At 38.7% G+C, this 18,859-nt stretch overlaps 1 protein-coding gene across 1 annotated transcript; it reads left to right on the forward strand.

Annotated features, from left to right (window-relative positions):
• The first annotated feature begins 240 nt into the window (after window positions 1-240).
• Window positions 241-17,099, forward strand: adamts15a (ADAM metallopeptidase with thrombospondin type 1 motif, 15a). Its single transcript, XM_056746918.1, has 8 exons — window positions 241-1,581; window positions 10,187-10,319; window positions 10,938-11,105; window positions 11,755-12,041; window positions 12,429-12,606; window positions 12,757-12,932; window positions 13,819-13,994; window positions 14,487-17,099. The coding sequence occupies exons 1-8, from the start codon at window positions 622-624 to the stop codon at window positions 15,304-15,306; spliced, it is 2,898 nt and encodes a 965-aa protein (XP_056602896.1). The 5' UTR covers window positions 241-621; the 3' UTR covers window positions 15,307-17,099.
• The last annotated feature ends 1,760 nt before the right edge of the window (window positions 17,100-18,859 follow it).

The following is an 18,859-nucleotide window of genomic DNA, read 5'->3' on the forward strand; positions in this document are numbered from 1 at the left end:
AAAAAATTGGCAGATATCATTAGTTTCCTGTTGCAAAATGTATATTTTAAGTTCCTCTGTCATTTCCATAATTTACTTTAAACACGTAAAATCTCTTAATATGTTTGCGTTTTTATTGTAATGCATATATATATATATATATATATATATGGACAAATAATAGTAAGTTGCATCCAGCGCAGATGTACATCTGTCACCTCATCCAAGTCACTGTTAGGATGCTGCATGTAAAACTAAGGAAACCCGGCTCGAACTGCGATCCAGTCTGATGGTGCGGGATGTCACACAGCTACAAATTGCGGGCTAACCTTAAACTAAGAGGCATACCCAATGAGCGCACTCGAGCACCTCCCCAAAATCTGATTAGTAGCTCTTGATGTTTACACATGACGTGTGCGCATAAATGCGGCAGATGAGGAGACCCGCTTCGGTATACAGGTAGAGGACAGGGATGGATCCCAGACCGGCAGATTTCGCACTTTGTGGACGCGCAAAGGCAACATTGTAACGTATCGCATCCTGGAATAATCTTACATTTAAAACGTTTTTTTCTCAATACGCGATTTATACATCAAATACGTCTCTGGTGCACTAAAACTGTTTTGCATATCGCGCGCAATCATGTTTTTGTTGCTAAGGTCAGTTCTTTTTGTTAATGTGTTTTACGTTCAATGGGAAATTGCTGGTTCAATTCAAAGTCAGTTTTGCGCACCCGTCAGACTGGATCAACAGAGGCTTGGGAAGAGCAGCTTATTCAGTGTTGAAGAAAACACGTTGCCACAAAGAGTTGTATTCAAAATAAGTGCATTTGACCAAGATTTTGTACTCGATTTGCAGTCGGACTCCAGCTTCCTTGCCCCAAGCTTCTCGTCACACACGGACGCAACTATAAAGAACTCAGCACAGAACGCAGATGTGAGCCGGTGTTTCTATGCCGGTGAGGTGAATTCTGATCCCCATTCCTATGCAGCTCTGAGTTTATGTAAAGGTTTGCAGGGCGCATTTGGCTATGATGGATGGGAATATTTCATTAAACTGGCTTCCAACGACACCGCATCAGCAACCGATTGGGACAATATTGATGCGCATTTTATCAGCCGCAAGTCCAACTCCAATCTGAGTGGAAACTCCACTTCAAGATGCGGCGTGGGCAGCGGCGTGACCAACAGCATTGTCCAGTCTTTGGCGAAGTTTAGACACATGAAGGAACAACACATTAAGAATATGAGCATGTCAGTCCTGAAAAATCGCTCGAAAAGATTTGTCTCCATTCCGCGTTATGTTGAGACATTAGTGGTGGCCGATGAGTCAATGGCCAAATTCCACGGTGACGACCTTAAGCATTACGTGCTGACCTTAATGTCAGTGGCAGCAAGGCTTTACAAACACCCTACCATTCTCAACTCCATCAACATAGTGGTTGTTAAGTTTATAGTGATTAACGAGGAGGAGAAAGGACCCAAGGTTTCCGGGAACGCGGCAATGACCCTGCGTAATTTCTGCACCTGGCAAAAGAAGCTCAACAAGAACAATGACAAGCATCCGGAGTACTGGGATACGGCCATCCTATTCACAAAACAGGTAAGGGTAATCTATGCTTCATCAACAGGGGGCAGTCCGCTAAGCAGCGCTAAAAACCACATAGAATCCTTGAATGATCCTGCTGATAGAACTCGCAGTAATTATATCAAGATGTCCTGCAACATGAAGCAAACTGAACAACACACAGGCAGCTGCAATTTACTTAGCAAATAATCAAAGCAATTTTGACATGATTTATGATGACGTTGTAATCACCACTGTAGCTCTCTTGGTAAAGCATTGCGCCAAGGTCATGGGGTTCGATTCCCAGGAAACACCTACAAATTAAATACATTTTAAATGCATGAATGTAAATGTATTCTGATTAACATTTTTTGAATATTGCGTGGAGACACTCTGGTGGGTTCTTATTTTCACCCAAAAGCAATATATTCGTAACGGTATTTGGGACTTATTTAAACACTAAAAATGTGTTTTGTGTCTCACTGAGCAAAGGGCAGGCTTTAACAAGAGCAGCCTCTTCAGCTAACCTGCTGTCGCCATAGGGTTCCCATCATGTTTATTAGTGTTGTTAGGGTCATGGGTTAGGTCTGCCTTGAGGCTACTGCCCTCTGTTGGCATTGCAAGCTGGAATGCACATACTGACTCATAAGCAATTCAACAAATATAGGGAAAAATGCAAAGCACCAACATAAATGGGTTGCTACCCCAATTAACTTTTAAAATAATAATTTCAATGCAGGATTAGCAAAACTTTAGATGACAGAGCATCAACAACTTTCATACAAGATCAGATGTGGATCATATTAACTTTTGCAGGTTTTAGCAGAATGGAAAAACATTAAGAGTGTCGTTTCAGATTTAAATGAACAGTTCACCCAACAATGACAATCCGGCCATTACTGACTCATCATCACATATTTCCAAACCTCTGTGACTTTCTTCCATGCAACACATGAAATTGTTTTCTATATAATCAAATTTAATTGGCACAGGTCTTTCAAGTTGAAAAATAACAACAAAAAGCACAAAAGGAAAGCAATAAAATGTGGATATTCAATAACTACTTTTCATGTTAACTAAAGCTATAAAATAATCTTAGCGTGGACATATACAATTAAAAGTCAGTATTTGTCACCAGACAAAGGTAACAAGGTAAGTAAATGATGACATAATTGCCATTTTTAGGTAAACTGTTCCAATTAAACGCAAACAGGCGAACTTGTACAGGGATCAATTTATTTTGCTCCCCATCAATGGTATCTAAAAACCTTAACATTGTTCTGCCCTTATTTAACCCCATTGCCTTATTCAACATGCATCAATTGGACTGACAGATGAAATAAATTATGGGAGCCCCCGAGCATCGTTTCCATTTATTTCAGCACTCAGTGTTATCAGCTGTTGATCAAAGACAATTGCCAGGGCAACTCTGTGAAGCGGTTATAAAAAATGCTTGGTATTTAAGACTCGGTCATTCCCACATAAACTCCTACATTACACATTCAAACTCATTCCTAAGCCATCATCTGTTTCTCAGAAACACCCCACAACTATTGCCAGCGCCAAACATGCCAGATGATGCATGTTTGTATCTAATCTGCTGCAGTTACACATGACCTGAGCTGACCATGCAGACCTGTCTGCGTGGTCTGGATGAATTAGACCAGCTGTAGTGAATCATTTTGCAGGGAGTTCATGTTTTATTGTTTCGTCTCTAAAGGGAACTGATGAAGCATTTTAGCCAGAGAGCACAGTTACTCCCTACATTCTTCCAATCATTATGTTCCTTACTCCCTGAACACAGAGAAAGAGATTGTGGAGTTTCTCCATGGCCTTGAATGAGTCAAGAGGAGGTGGAGATGGGTTATAGTTGTACATCTACTAACCTACATAAAACGTCTTAAACTAGAGAAGATTATGCAAGTCAGTGTTAATCACAAAAAGGATGAATGAAATGACAAGCAGGATGTTGTCCACTGGGAGCAACATTACCAAACATTTATCTTCAAATCCAAGTGGCATTTGCCAAAATTGGTTTGGAGAGTAAATAACACAGTTACCTGTCAGCTGACCTGTAAAGAAGAAACTGCAACAAGATACATCATTTATATCTAACTATAAGTATGATCAATTGATTTCAATAAAAACAAGAAAACGTCTTTTACCTCGGTAGAAATGTCTATATCCAACACATATTTTAAAATCAAGCACAATATGTCTTAGGGGTGGCTATAAATATTTCTGGCCAGTAAATTTGGTAAAAATTCGTTTCAGACCCTGGATGATTTCATAGAGGCGTGTGGACGTAGCTGTCATTAAAATCATGGGTAGCACTTTCCTTGAAGAGTCCTTATAACGCATTATAAATAATTAATAATCTTATAAATAATTGTTATTACAGTTAATACATTACAACACTTAGCAATTTATTGTTATACTACACATTTTAAATTGGTTATAATTCTTTACAACTACATATAATGCGTTACAACACACATTATGAAGAATTATAATGCATTTTACCCTTTAATAACTCTTTATAATCCATTATACATACATGCTTCAAGGAAAGTGTTACCAAATTATGTTATCGGAAGCTTTTTGTTGTAGTGTGGAGGGTGTTGTCAGAGCCCAAGAGAATTTTGAAATTAGGACAATTAACCAGGAGAATTACCCGTCAACCTCTTCCACATTCATGTGATAACATAGACATCCCACTTAATCTGTTTCGTTCAGCAAGCCAATGAATACAAAAGTTAAAGTGGATTACTTACAGGACGCTGGGAGATACACTAACGGGAAGTTTCTCAGAGAGCTTCCCCTAACTGCACATCCAGCTGGGAGCGATCTGATTCTTTCCCCCAATTACTCATCCCACACCCTTCTGTTTCCCATTACTGGTATTTAATGAGAGAAAATCTGAAGGTGGTGAAGGGACACAAAAGGGAAAAATAGAGAGAGGAACACCGCGTGTCATGGCTCACCTGCTGCAAAGCGCCGATCCCAGCTGAAGCCTATGGAATGTTTAATTCCAAATGAAACCAGATATCTTTCCATTTGGAAAGTTCTGCTGTGACCTCACCAACTCATTTTCTGTTAAATGATGAAGAGACACCAAATTCAACAATGGATATTTTGTGGGTATTTATTATTTCATCTCTATAATATAATCGTAAGTACGGCATGCATCATACAGTCATGCAAGTTTAAACAAATATTAAGTGCAAATAGCCCATTGTTGCACAGAGGTTTTAAAAAGATTGTAGCACGGCTTCCACTTTGGAAAACGTAAGCAACGCATACCCAACGCAGGTCAAGAAGAATTTCCTGTTTCAGTTTTTTAACACTACACAATCATTTGAACATACATCCAACAGAACATTTATTACTAAATCAAAATGTTAAACGAATATATTTACGATTGAATTGTACATGTAAGATGTATCTGCACCAGTGTATTCATCTTGTGAAGTGGTCTATACTTCTATTCATCAAAGCTTCGCTAATGCGATGTGCCTGTCACTACAAAAAAAGCTGAACTTTTCACACTTGTAAAATTTACTATAACATTACAATCTATCCGCACTGTACTGTTTCAGTCATCTAGTACAAACACTAGTAACAACCTAAAAACCACCATAAACAGGAAGCTCATAAAAAGTAAAGATTACTGTAGATTATAAGGCTTTCTTTCCTTTGTGTCCTACAAGAAAACCTTTCCTCAGCATCCTTAAAGTTCAGTTCTCTCACCAGTTTCCATTTATAGCCATTTAAGAAAGCGAGTATGCTTTCTTTAATCATTTACATTTTAACAGCTCCACTTTATGGTTTGTTTTTTTACATTTATGTTGCGTATTTTGAATAATCCAGTTGTTTTAAACTTTTGGTTTTATTTGATACAATTATTTCCCTTCACCCTTCAGTCCCACTTGCCATCAAGCGATGTTATTTTTTATTTTTTGCCGATTACAGCAACAACTGGCATACCTGCTAGTGGTATGAACTGTTTGAGATTACTCAGTAATTGGCATGAAACAATAATTATATAAAACAATATTTCTAGTAAATATGCAAGGTTTCTGCAGTTCATCAGGGCCCCCTGCTGATTTGGGGCCTTGGACAAATGCCCGGTAGGCCCCTGCGTGAATCCATCCATGAATATAATCTGCTATGTAAAGAAGTTGTTAAGAAGGAAGAGCCAATTACAATTAAAGCCCTGTGGGGAAATCTTTATACCCTTTAAATCAGCTAGTGCCATAACATTGTTAAATCCTGAAAGTTTGAGAATCTGTTCCAAATAATTAGAAGAACTATGCTAGCTCCCCTGAAGGCATGTTGTCTTTGTTCTGCCTTGAACAAGATGATGTAAGTTCATCTACTTTAAATCATAATGTTTGCCTTTTATGTACTTCTGCAATGCACACTGCCCTCTCTTTTTAGAGACATTGTTTATTCCAGATTGCAAATAGTTCTGTTTACCTTAATACTTGATGTTTCAGTGCAATGTGGTGCCTTGTTAATTGATAACGGATCCCTGGGTTCTTATGCAATTTGGTTAGTTGGTAACAGCAAGCCTGTTGACATCCTAAATTCAGCAGTCCATCAAAGAGCACCATTTAAAGGCCTAGTGTCCTTTTTAACAACTGCAGAGGAATTAGAGGAATTAGAGGAATGAAATAGAGGATTCAAATTCATTGTGGGCTATGCATTAGGTCACATACATGAATTTGTATCAAAATGCCACATTAACAACAGTTCTAGCAAGTACGGGTTTATCTTTTGCACATTAGTTTTTAATCAAATGCTTAAATGAACTAAATACCTAAAGCGGCCCTGCAACGATGTGTCATGCATTCTGACTTCTTCACAATGTTAAACGTGCTGTCTTCTCATGTTTAACATGGTCAACTTATCAAAAAACGAGTTGGCTGTACTACGTAGGATTTCTGTGCTCGATACACTCCCCCAGCGATCGTACAGGTTTCTGCAAGATTTTTTCGAACATATAAAACTGTTTCGTAACAACGTTTGTTAGCCTTTATTGGACAATTCTCCTGGAAAAGCACGCGCCACCGCCACAGGAGAGCAGAAGAAGGAGCATGCGCAGACGTCACTTACACTTGTAAGCGCAGACGTCACTTTCACTTGTAAGCAGAAGAGAGAGAGAGAGAGAGAGAGAGCATACGTTCGCGAGGTTCAGGTGTTTTATTTGTTCAATGCATTTGGATGATGAATGTTATATAAACTGTGGATATAAAGCTGGATTTGGAGATCGTTTGAAACTGATATTTGGACCCGTCCCATCGTTAAAAGATGCCGGACATGAACCGCATGTGGTGAGTGAAACTGATGTCTATGTTTTGTTGACAATGGGTGCGCAAGTACTTTGGTTCTGCCTCCCCCTCCCCCCCCCACGCGCCGTATGTTTTCGTAAACAATTGTAAAGCTGTATCTATCTTTTATAAATGTGATCAAACTAAATACTCTTCGAAGATACGAAGTATGCAATACGACTCTATAGGTACACGAGATTAATATGAGATTGGCAGAAACCGTGTGTTACGCCCGCTTTAAATTAGGTCGATGGATATGGACAGTGTTCTCGTAAAAAAAGCTTTGAATACAATTAACAACTATATAAACCAATGTACAAATCTTTAAAAAATATCGTTGTCAAGCTATTCAGAAACGTTCTGCATTATAATAGAATGAGCCTATAATGTATATATAATTTTTAATATAAGAACTGGCTCATCCAGGCAGTCTGAATGATTCATCTTATAACAGGGTAAAAAACAAAATGTGTAAAGTAACATAGTGGAATAGTAATAACAGCAGATACAATTTTTGATCACTGGCAGTGCATCCAAAAAGGCATCGGCATGGCTCGTAATCGGTTAATCACAATCCATGCTCACCTAATGCATAAAGCGATAATTCATCCCAAAATTTTGTCATTATTCATCATCACTCTCTTGAAAATGTAAACTTGTAAGACTTTCTTCTGCAGAACACAAAAGAAAATATTTTTAAAGGTATTGGTAATGAACAACGGTGGTTCCCACTCATTTCTATAGTAAAGACACAAAACCAATGCAAATTAATGGGTACCGCCATTGTTCGAGATGAGACTTGAATTTGAGTCCATGAACTCATCATATACGTACAGTACCAAATTCAGAGAATTTCTGTCATGTAACCATAATCCAACATATGTCTTTCTAAAATTTCTTCTTAGTTGGGTCTCAAACCAATGATGTGAATCAACAGCCTTGGGTTATATAAGCCCTACTCTCGACCTGCTTACTGTCCCCGTTAGCTTGTTTTTTGTGCACACCTAGTCACGTGGGACAATTCTAGACAAAATGCTTAGTTGTGCTTTTCGGTCAGCTGTGGATTTTAACAGAAAGAAAATGGCAAAACGGCAGCATATTGTGATTTCAATTTGAATCAGTATCAAGATTGTTAGAACTTCATGCCACACGAACATAGTAGTAAGAACACAAAAAAGACAAAACAGACAGTAAAATCACAAAAAATTGGAAATTTATTGTTGTTCATGGTTGATTACTAAAACTACAGTACCTGAGTGGCAATACCTATAATTCAGTACAGTTATTCTATGTGGATAGTTTTAATTCCTCAGTAAAACAACGGTATCTAAAGAAAATGTGAAGTAAGGTGAGAGCAAATGAAAAAAGAGAATGGGTTAGTGAGCACATGAGAGAGAGGAGTGCACATATGGAACAGTTTGGATTTTGTAAAGGCATAATGGAAGTCGTATGTTTATGACGATGGATGCCAATTGGGTCAACACTGCTTGTGGAGAGTATGGGTAAATCCCCCACCCCTCATCTTTATCCACAGTTTTTGAAGAAATTTCTGGCCAAACACAGAGAAGTTGATTGAAGAGAAACAATGGACATAAAACAATGACTTAAAGGACACGGGGCTCAATATTTATGGAATCACTGAGAGCACTGGCTAACTGTACATTAAGCCTCAAAAAGTCAGATTCGTCCACCTGCCAAATCCAGTGGGCTTAGAACTCCATAGAACCCCCATTTTTACAAAATCATGTCATTGGACACAAGGAGTACAAAGTAACATAATGTGCATAATGTTACCAGTATTTACATGAATGCGCTGTGAGCATTTTTTGCATTTTGAATGGAAACTTTGTCTATCATAATATGGAGCAAGCAGTTAATTCAATTTTAATATCTTGCCTGCTCTAGTGGCCAGTAATAGTTGGTAAATGTGTCAAACAAAAGTACAAAGGCTTTATTCAACTATGCATTGTGCATATAGTGTGCATTTATAGGGTTAAACTTCACTGTTTGAAGAATTTGCCCTTAATACCTGTGTGATGTGTACTTTGACCAAAGTGATAACCTTAAAACCACAGTTATGATGCTTGAGTGTCTTGGTGATCAGCTGCCTTTGTGACTCTTTTATGCACTGTCAAATTAGTGATTGGAATATCTTCCTGGACAAAATCCAGCATTATTTAGAGAGATACAGAGCAGAGTATGACGGACAGCGCCATTCTGTCACAGTCACACTGGTGTTTACGTTCCATTTCTGGTCAAGTTTTAGTTTTACATCTATGATCTTTCTCATAGATCATAATCACAGAAATCCCCAAATAATGACTTAAGAATCCACATTTTTGACAGCAATCTTTTTTAGGACAGACTTGTCTTGATGATCCCTGTGATTTAGCAGCTGTTCTCACATTAAAACAAGAGATGAGGATTGGAAAACTATAGGTCAAATGGTTATGGGCCGTGCTTATCAACAAATAATTTTAAATCATTCATGCTGAACAGTTCAAAGAGTGTAAACGGTTTGAGCTTTCATCATCAGTCAGAGATTTGTAAACAATTTGTCGCACTGAAGGTGTTTTAAGGAGTTTTACTTATATATAAACATTTTCTCTCCTAAAAGTGGAATTTTTTCCCCCCTTAAAATGTTTCATGACCAGAAAGATGTTTTGAGGTCTTTTTTGGGGATTCGCAAGACGAGGGTGTTGCACCATGGGATATGGTCGACAAGCAAACCTACTATTATGATGTTGAGTCAGAAGAGCTCGACAGACATTTGGGGCAGATCTGTTTTAAACTGTGTGGTGACAAAATATAGTTCAGCTGGAAATTCTTTCAAATTGAAAGGCCTCATGGTACACCAAAAAGTATCTCATTTAATGCCAGGAATTAGAGATATTTTGGGCATTTGAAAAATGTCCGCTTCATTCAAAATTCAAATTTTATTTTCAGGGTGAATATCTATGTTCCTGGAGGTGCTTTAGGAAAGGCAAATAGTGTGCTTTTATATTACACCTTAAACGCAGCTTAATGTTGTGTGTCCGTGAGTGAAGCCTTTCAAACATCAACTTCTATCATTTGACTGATAACACTTAGTTTTAGACTTGGGCCTATTGTTTATTCAAGATATTTATTTAAGACTAAAGGTGTGAAATATTTAAGAAGTCCTCTTAACCACACTTTGGTTAAGAGTGGTTAAGCTAAATCAAGGAAACCTTAATTTGTACCCATGTCGAATTACACAACAGCCTCATCTGGAATCTACAAAAGGCAATTTGGGGTGATGACAATTGGTCTTTTCTTCACTGATTTAGGACCTGTGTGGAGCATCAACCTGTGACACACTGGGTATGGCAGACGTAGGCACCATGTGTGACCCCAAGAGAAGCTGCTCTGTGATTGAAGATGATGGGTTGCCATCAGCCTTCACTACTGCCCATGAGCTTGGTAAGTGTAAACATATGTACAGTACAGAGCATACATTCGGGTTCTGGAGGTAAAAACAGATTTTTAACATCAATATAGCATACAACATAAAGCTTTCAAGACAGACCTGTTATCATTTTATTTTGAGAAATCCCTTAAACTAAACCAATGCATCGTAATATCTGGGACTAGAGCCAATAGTTTCTGCTTACAAAATCCACTGGAAGAACTCCAGAATATTGTCTGAAAGATTAAGGATATTCAGTTTAAATGACCTCTTAAACATAATAATTTCTCAGACATTTCTTTAGGATTTTGTAGAACCGTTGAGGAAAGCTAAGCTTAACTGAAGTGGCTTAATTCCATGTGGGAAGCCTCAGAGGCGGTTTTGGTAAAGTTTCCCCTCAAGGCCAGGGAGGAAATGTGGGGAGCTTTTGGACGGATTGCAAAAGTTGTTCAATATAAATGTGGCCTGACTGCTGACAGGAAAATGTGACCAAAGCTATTGGAATTGTGAAATAAAAGGCTAAAATCCAAATTCACATTTGCATAAAATTTCAAGAGACGGTTCATTTACATTAGCATTCAGTGCTGGCACGCATCACATTTATTCTTTTCAACTGCTCTTCTCCTCTACAGGACATGTCTTCAATATGCCCCATGATAATGTTAAGGCATGTGAGGAGGTGTTCGGCAAGCTGGAGGACAATCATATGATGTCTCCCACTTTGATCCGAATCAATCGCACCAGTCCCTGGTCCCCGTGCAGTGCTGCCATTATCACAGATTTTTTGGACAGTGGACACGGTAAGTCAAAGGAAGCCACATGGGAACATCTGGGATGTGTGTATGCTCACAGTGACGGGTAGGCCTGTGTTTAGCATGTCGGTGTTGTTGCTTTCTGAAAGTGTCTTTTAAAAGAAATACGCATCCCAATGAAAGCTAGCAGCTTGTAACAATTCGGTGATCTAAATCTTTCTTGAAACAGTGCTTTGACTGACGTAACTGGGGCTGACGTAACAGGGACTGAAGTGTTTTTGTGGAGTTTTACAGTGAGGTCTTACAGTGAGGGTTTTGCATTTTGTGGAGTGAGACATATGTACAGTATATATACATTTTAATATGTGCATATACATAATCTATGGCAAATATTTAATGTCAACACTGCTTAGTTTTAGAAGTGAAAAGTTGGAGCACTTACATAAAGTAATGCTTTTTGCTAAAATGACTAAGAAAAGTGAAGTTAATTTTGAGAAAAGCTCTTGTATCATTTATTGCAGATGCAATTTGGTTTGAATAATATGTTATCTAATGCAATGAATTAGTCAGTGAATAAATAGTTGTAAGTGTCGTTTTAGTCTCCAAATACTTTTGGTGCCTTGTTTTTTTTATACAAAACTGTAAAGTTTAGTACATGTGTAGCATAATGCTCTATCATTACCTATCATCTCTGCAGGTGACTGTCTGCTGGATCAACCTCAGAAACCTTTAGCTCTGCCAGATGTGCTCCCGGGCGCATCATACAGTCTAGAGCGGCAGTGCGAGCTTGCGTTTGGAGCTGGTTCGAAGCCGTGCCCCTTCATGCAGGCACCGTGTCAGCGCTTATGGTGTACGGGGAAGACCCGTGGGCAGCTGGTGTGCCAGACAAGACACTTTCCATGGGCAGACGGGACCAGATGTGGGGACGGAAAGCTTTGTATGCGGGGCATTTGTATAGAGAAACAAGAAATGCCTAAAACTAAGGTAATGCATGTACTGTAGGTGAATACATTGGCGTTTAAGTGGTCACATGCACTGGTTACCCCCAAATATTAGTTATAAGCGGGTCATACTTTCACATGCACTGCGTTTCAGAAAAGGGAATTTAGCAAACCAATTTGTTAACACAGAGTCCACATTGCAATGTGATAAATATCATGTGACCACAATAAAGATTTGACACAAGGATGCCAACCTATTAAACGTACTTCTCTCGATCTTTTGCACTGGTTTATTTGCCTTGTTGCTTAGAAATTCTGCACATAAGTTAGGTAGATACATCTTTGTAGTGGTCACGTGGAGTTTAGATATAAAACAGAGTATAATGTGAAGGTCAAGGGAGTGACATAACTCTCTTTTTCTTTCTCCTAGGTGGATGGCAGATGGGGTAAATGGGGACCTTTCGGAACTTGTTCCAGATCTTGTGGAGGCGGTGTACAGCTGTCAAAACGAGAGTGTGTCAACCCTGCTCCAGTTAATGGTGGAAAATACTGCCAGGGAGTGAGAGTTAAATATCGGTCCTGCAATCTCACCCCATGCCCTGACACAGGTATTAAAACCCATTTAATAATGCTATACACTAACAACAGGTAGCAGTAATATAACGTCTGTGAGATATTGTTATATTTTTAGAAATATAGTTCTGATTTGTATTACATGTGTGACCATTTGTAATCATCTGCCTCACTTTTTTCTGTAGGCAAGAGCTATCGTGAGGAGCAGTGTGAAGATTATAATGGCTTCAGTCTGAACACTAACCGGCTCACCCCATCTGTGGTGTGGGTGCCCAAATATTCTGGCGTGTCCGCCAAAGATATGTGCAAGCTGATCTGCAGAGCAAATGGAACAGGCTACTTCTACATCCTCGCCCCAAAGGTGAGTGATACAAATGTTAATACGCGACTTCCACAAAACAGTTACAAAACTAATTTTAAAAACAAATGGTCAGACTAAAGAATGTGATGATAAAACATTATGCATCCATTTTTTGAGTTCAATCTAAATACAGAATAACACACACTGTTTTATATTATATAAAGTTTTCAGTCTCCGTCTCGGTTACCAAAATTTGAAACAAGCCTAAAACTTCACAGATGCAACGGTTACATCATGGCACCAGAAAACATCAGAGATATGTTTATAAGACTGCCATGCTGTTAAAATAACAAAACAATACCAGAGTAATCCAGAAAGTGCTGTTGTTCATTTGAAGGTGCACATCATCAAGCTGTCAACAGATAGGGAAGGGACAAAAATATCTTAATAGCAGACATACTAGACTCATACAGTATGTTTCGCTTTTGGCTGGACCTCCTGTGCACACATATTTTTATGGTTAAAATCAGACCTCATTGCAAAGCTGTGCTGAAACCAAGCAACTTATGTTGATGTACAGTACTTGCTGTATATGACTTATCATGTATATGTGTATCATCATTTAACGTCCATATTTACAATAGATTACAAATAAGAAACATGATTTGTTCAATCATAATCATTAGACATTATCCAATGTTTTTTTTTTCGTCAAAAATAATTATTTTGCCATGTTGTCACCATACAACAAGGTCATTACAGAGGTTAGCCATTCAAAAAGTCATTGCTCACGTAATGTATGCATGAGTTTTCATGGCATAGCTGCACATCAACCATTAACGGACACTACTGCATCATCCTATACACTGTCACCTCACATGTCCAAGTGAAAAATAATTTTCTGCATAATTTATGCATGCTAAATACTTTTCTGTGCTTTTCATAGGTTGTGGATGGAACACCTTGTTCTCCTGACTCCTCATCTGTCTGTGTGCAAGGCAAATGCATCAAGGCAGGTTGTGATGGAAAACTGGGCTCCAACAAGAAGTTTGACAAGTGTGGTATATGTGGAGGAGATAACAAGAACTGCAAGAAGGTGTCAGGCCTTTTCACTAAGCCCATGTGAGTGATCTTGGTGCACTATGCTGTACAACAACACCTACCTTTCCAATATAACCCAGACATATTTGAAAATCATGCAAATCTTTAAAATCACACACTGTATATCATTACAAGGCTGCTTTTGGTAATGATAAAACAGTTTGGTCAAACTTCAGTGAAGGGGGCAATTCTCCCTATTAGCAAACCATTAACTACGACTTTCCCCCCAAAAAACTCTTAATTTGTTGCTCATTAATATTTAATGAGATAGTTGTTAGGTTTAGGTTTGGGTAGCATTAGGGATGCAGAGTATAGTCATGGAGAATATGTGCTTTATAAGTACTAATAAACAGCCAATATGCCAATAATAGGCATGCTAATAACAACTACTTTATAGTGAGAAATAAGTGTTACCAATAGTTTATATTAGTAATATTTTTTGTCACATACTGGCCTATTTACACAATAAAGAAGAATCATTCTGAATCATTTTTCTGACCTTTCTTTTTTCAGCCATGGCTACAACTTTGTGGTCATGCTTCCTGTGGGAGCCGCTAACATCGACATCAGACAGCGTGGCTATAAGGGAATTCTGAGTGATGACAACTACCTTGCTGTGAAGAACAGCCAGAGCAAGTACCTGCTCAATGGAAACTATGTGGTTTCCGCCATGGAGAAAGACATTCTGGTAAAAGGCAGCTTGCTCCGCTACAGTGGAACCGTTGGTTCCTCTGAGACTGTTCAGGCGGTTAAGCCTCTGGGTGAGGCCCTGGTCATTGAGGTGTTGTCGGTGGGCCAGATGACACCTCCACGTATTCGCTATTCCTTCTTCCTGCCACGGGATAGCAAAGAAAACAAGGTACAAAAGAAGGAGGAAAGGGCAAGTGTGGAAAACAGCGTCCTTAGGGAAGAGGGAGAAAGAGATAAAGTTGGAAAAGAGCTAGACCTCCTCAAGGACAACATCTCACCACTTTACGTCAAAGAAAGCATAGCATCACCAGCAAAGTGGGTGGCTGGAGGGTGGGATGTGTGCTCTGTTACTTGTGGTAACGGACTCCAGAAGAGACTGATGCAATGTCTTAAAGGGGATGGTGGGCCTGGGCTTGACTGTGACCCTGACCAAAAGCCCAGAACCATTCGGGTATGCGGAGATCCTTGCCCCATGTGGGAGGTGGGCGACTGGTCCCCCTGCTCCAAGACCTGTGGGAAGGGCTTCAAACGGCGCTTGCTTCTTTGTTCAACAAGTACAGGAAAACTGCTGCCCAGGGAGCAATGCTCAGGCAAGAAGAAGCCGCAGGAGCTGGACTTCTGTTCACTAACTCCTTGTAAATAATCCTTACCTCCATAAATGGACCTTACATTGTGTCACATTAAATATTCAACCGAGGAATGATAAAAAAAAGAGGCTATATAGTTTATGCTTTCTGAACGAAGGAAAGATAAAACTGTAGCAAACACTTGCAAACGACTGCCTTGAACACGTTTGCAACGAGTTTTCTACCTCTAAATGTAGCCAAATTGTTGAATAAGTCTTCAAAATCATCCGGATGAGACCAAATTTATAAGCATGGCATTTACGTCAACAGGTGCTACTTAACTATGGCCAAAACAACATAAATATATGCATAATGTGATTTTGGAGTTTTACATGTTTTTAATGCTGTTCACAACAATCCCACGCTGCACAAATCCATTACTTTTGATTGAATTTTACACAAGTGTAAAGGTACTTTTTGTGGGTGAGCTATTGATGTTTGAAGTGACCTTCAATGAATGCTCGCAGTGGAGCCCAACCCAAACACTGATGTCCTCCATCTGGGTTAACAGAAACATTCCACAGGGTATATAATAAACTAGCTCGGAAAATGCCCATGTACTGCATGGAACTGGCTGCAACTCTTCAAAGCACAGAGAGCAGCAATGGCGACTTGGGAAAATTATCTGGGGAGTGATTAGTTATATTCAGAACCTCCACAGAGGTGAATATTTGTAAAATTGTGTAAATCGATTTTTATACATTTTGCTGTACTTCAAAATCAACTACATGCAAGCAGCTCTCTCCTTTCACATACATAAGGTTTAGGTGCAAGCGCAATCTCCGTATCAACACACAGACCTAAATATTAGCATTTTTTTGCAACTCACAAGTAGAGGGAGGAAGCAGGAAGCATGCTTTACATCTCGCAGTTAAATTAAGTCATCGGTCTAGTATTGTGATTGGAAGTTGTCTCAGACAAGCACAGCTATTTTCCATCATGCCCTTTCACACAATCCTACGATCAATCTTTACCACTGCAATATGATGTGCAGTAACTCAGAGGTGCCATTTTTACAAAGTGCAGACCAGAGAAATATTTTTGCCTTAAGAGATATATTAGCCCCTTAAAATGAAACGGCAAGAAGACAGTTTTGTGTATACAAGGTCTGCGTCTTATCATTATTTGTGTTAGCATGTATGCCTTTGCCTTTGATTTTTCACATGTCCATACATCTCCCCAAGTGCCCCTGTTATTTAGCTGAGCAGACCCAGTTTTTCTGGCCAGGATATGTCTTGCTGTCAGGCACGTTTTATACTGCCAAAAACATTCCCTTCTCGTCCAATTTAAAAAAAGGAGTCACCCTTTTGTGCTGTTGTTGTAATGCTGTTCACCAAAATGTCCTCCTTCACTTCTCTACCACTGAGCCAGAGGTGCAGCTGCTATAATCATGCCCTGTCTGGTACAGTTGCCATTTTAACTAAGTTATTTTTGCTATTATAATGAATTTACAAGAACTGGTGGCAGACGGTTATACAGTGTCCCGCCCTGCGCTTTAGTGGCGAGATTTTTTTCTTTGTAGACAGTCCCTGAAACACACAAAACATTTTCCATTTGTGATTGAGGTTCTTCAGAGTGACCATATCGTCCATCTAAAAGATGGTTTCTGTATTACTTTAATGCATATTTTTCTTTTGCGCTTTTGTACAGCAAAAGATTTCATTGTCCTGCATGGGCTTGTATACCATGTATACATCCATCTGGCTGTGCACAAGTCATGTAAATACCTATTATGTCTTGTTATACATAAATATATTTTTTTCTTATTAATGCTTTAAGGTATTTATTCCTAATAAAACATTTAGAATTATTCTGTTGTACAGTTTGCATCCTTTCTGTAGTTAATTGTTGATAATTGTTTCAAATTGGTTCTGTGGCCTTATCCAGACAACATGACCGTCTGCATGCAGGAATAAAAACACTGAAATATCTTTGAACTCCTGAGACAGGGATAGGAGAGAATAATGGAAAAAATAGGTAATATTTCAAGCAGCAGAATATAACAGCTGCATGCTCTTCGTTTCAGGCCTTTTATGGCAATCTGACCTCAATCATTGAGGAGTATATAACTTTGAGAATCGTGTCAGCACTGTGCATTGTGGGTAGTGGGACAGACTGGGGTTATTACATCAAGCAGAAAGCATTGTTACAGTATGTCAGTGGCCAAAACAGTGATTTTAAATGACCTAAATAAGACCAGCATGTGCTATAAAACAACTTGGAAAAATAATTATTTTTTTTATCTGTAGCGCAGTGTTTGCATTGGAGTGTTTCCCAGCTTGTTCTGGCGAGATTATACAAGATATTACAAGACATGCATTTAACCCATTGATAGCCTTGACTAAGTTGACTAAGCCTTCACAATTTACTGTCTCTAAGAACACTTAACAGAGGGATGGCAAGGCTGAAAAATACTGTTTTATTTACATATATGTTACTATAGGCACCCTCATAATCATCCATCTGCTTCCTGACCTTATAGACGGACAAGAAAAGGAAATACAGGTATGGGCTTGCCAAAACAACAGTATCCAAATATGCTGTCTGAAACCACTGACCCATAAACCTTTGAACTCATTCTTGCAGGATCTAATATTGGAGAGAGAGGAGAATGAGAAACATTTGGGAGAGGTTCTCTGTAAAACCAATGGTTGATACTGTAAATCATTTTTATTGGAAATTTGTTCTCCTATCAGTGGCCGTGACAAAAACCACAACCCAAATTATTTGGCAGAGATATACAAACTCAGGAGATTCTGCACTAGAACCACCAGATACAACAACAACTTTCCTACCATCAGACTTCCCAACACTGAAATGCAATCATTCATCTGACACTTTTTATCCAAAGTGACTTACAAATTAGGAAAAGCATTTTAACTTTTCCTACAGGAGCCAATGATATTAGCAGTGCCACAATAACACAATCTAGTAATGCAGTTCTAGTATTTAAAATAAGGCAGAAACTGTTTCTTCAGCCAATTCTGCTAAAAAATGCGAAAGCATTTGTTTTAGGGTGATGCACAGGCTTTTTATACTGTGTGGATGTTTTCATTTATTTCACAAATACCATGAAAATAAAATGTTAGTTTGTCTCAATATATTTTGCTTGTAAAACAGGTCCCATGTAGTGGTGATACATATTGCTTATCCAACCAAGTATAAAGAGTATGGGATTTCATTTAACTATGGGTCCTTATAGACACAAAATATAGCTCACTCCAAATTTACTGTAAAAACAATATTTAGTAGGCAACAGCAATTATCCTACTTGAGAGGTTTTGAGCTTTGCAGCATTATCAATGTTGAGAAGTCCATATTATCACTGTTCAAATGTGTGCTACAAACTTTTCCACATAACTGAACAAATAGGTAGACAGAAAAGTTTTGCTAATCATCAATGTCAGTGACAATTTGCATGAATTTTGAAGGTTAATGTAACGGTTTCCTTTTCCTCTGGATGATCAAGGATGAGCAATGCTTTTAGATGACATGGCTTTTACATAAATGACTGTAATTGGCTCTCTTGGATGTCAGACTGTCAGTGATCTCATGACTACTTTCTCCAGA

Source organism: Triplophysa dalaica, chromosome 4 (assembly GCF_015846415.1).
Source record: "Triplophysa dalaica isolate WHDGS20190420 chromosome 4, ASM1584641v1, whole genome shotgun sequence".
In the NCBI taxonomy this organism is placed as follows: Eukaryota; Metazoa; Chordata; class Actinopteri; order Cypriniformes; family Nemacheilidae; genus Triplophysa; species Triplophysa dalaica.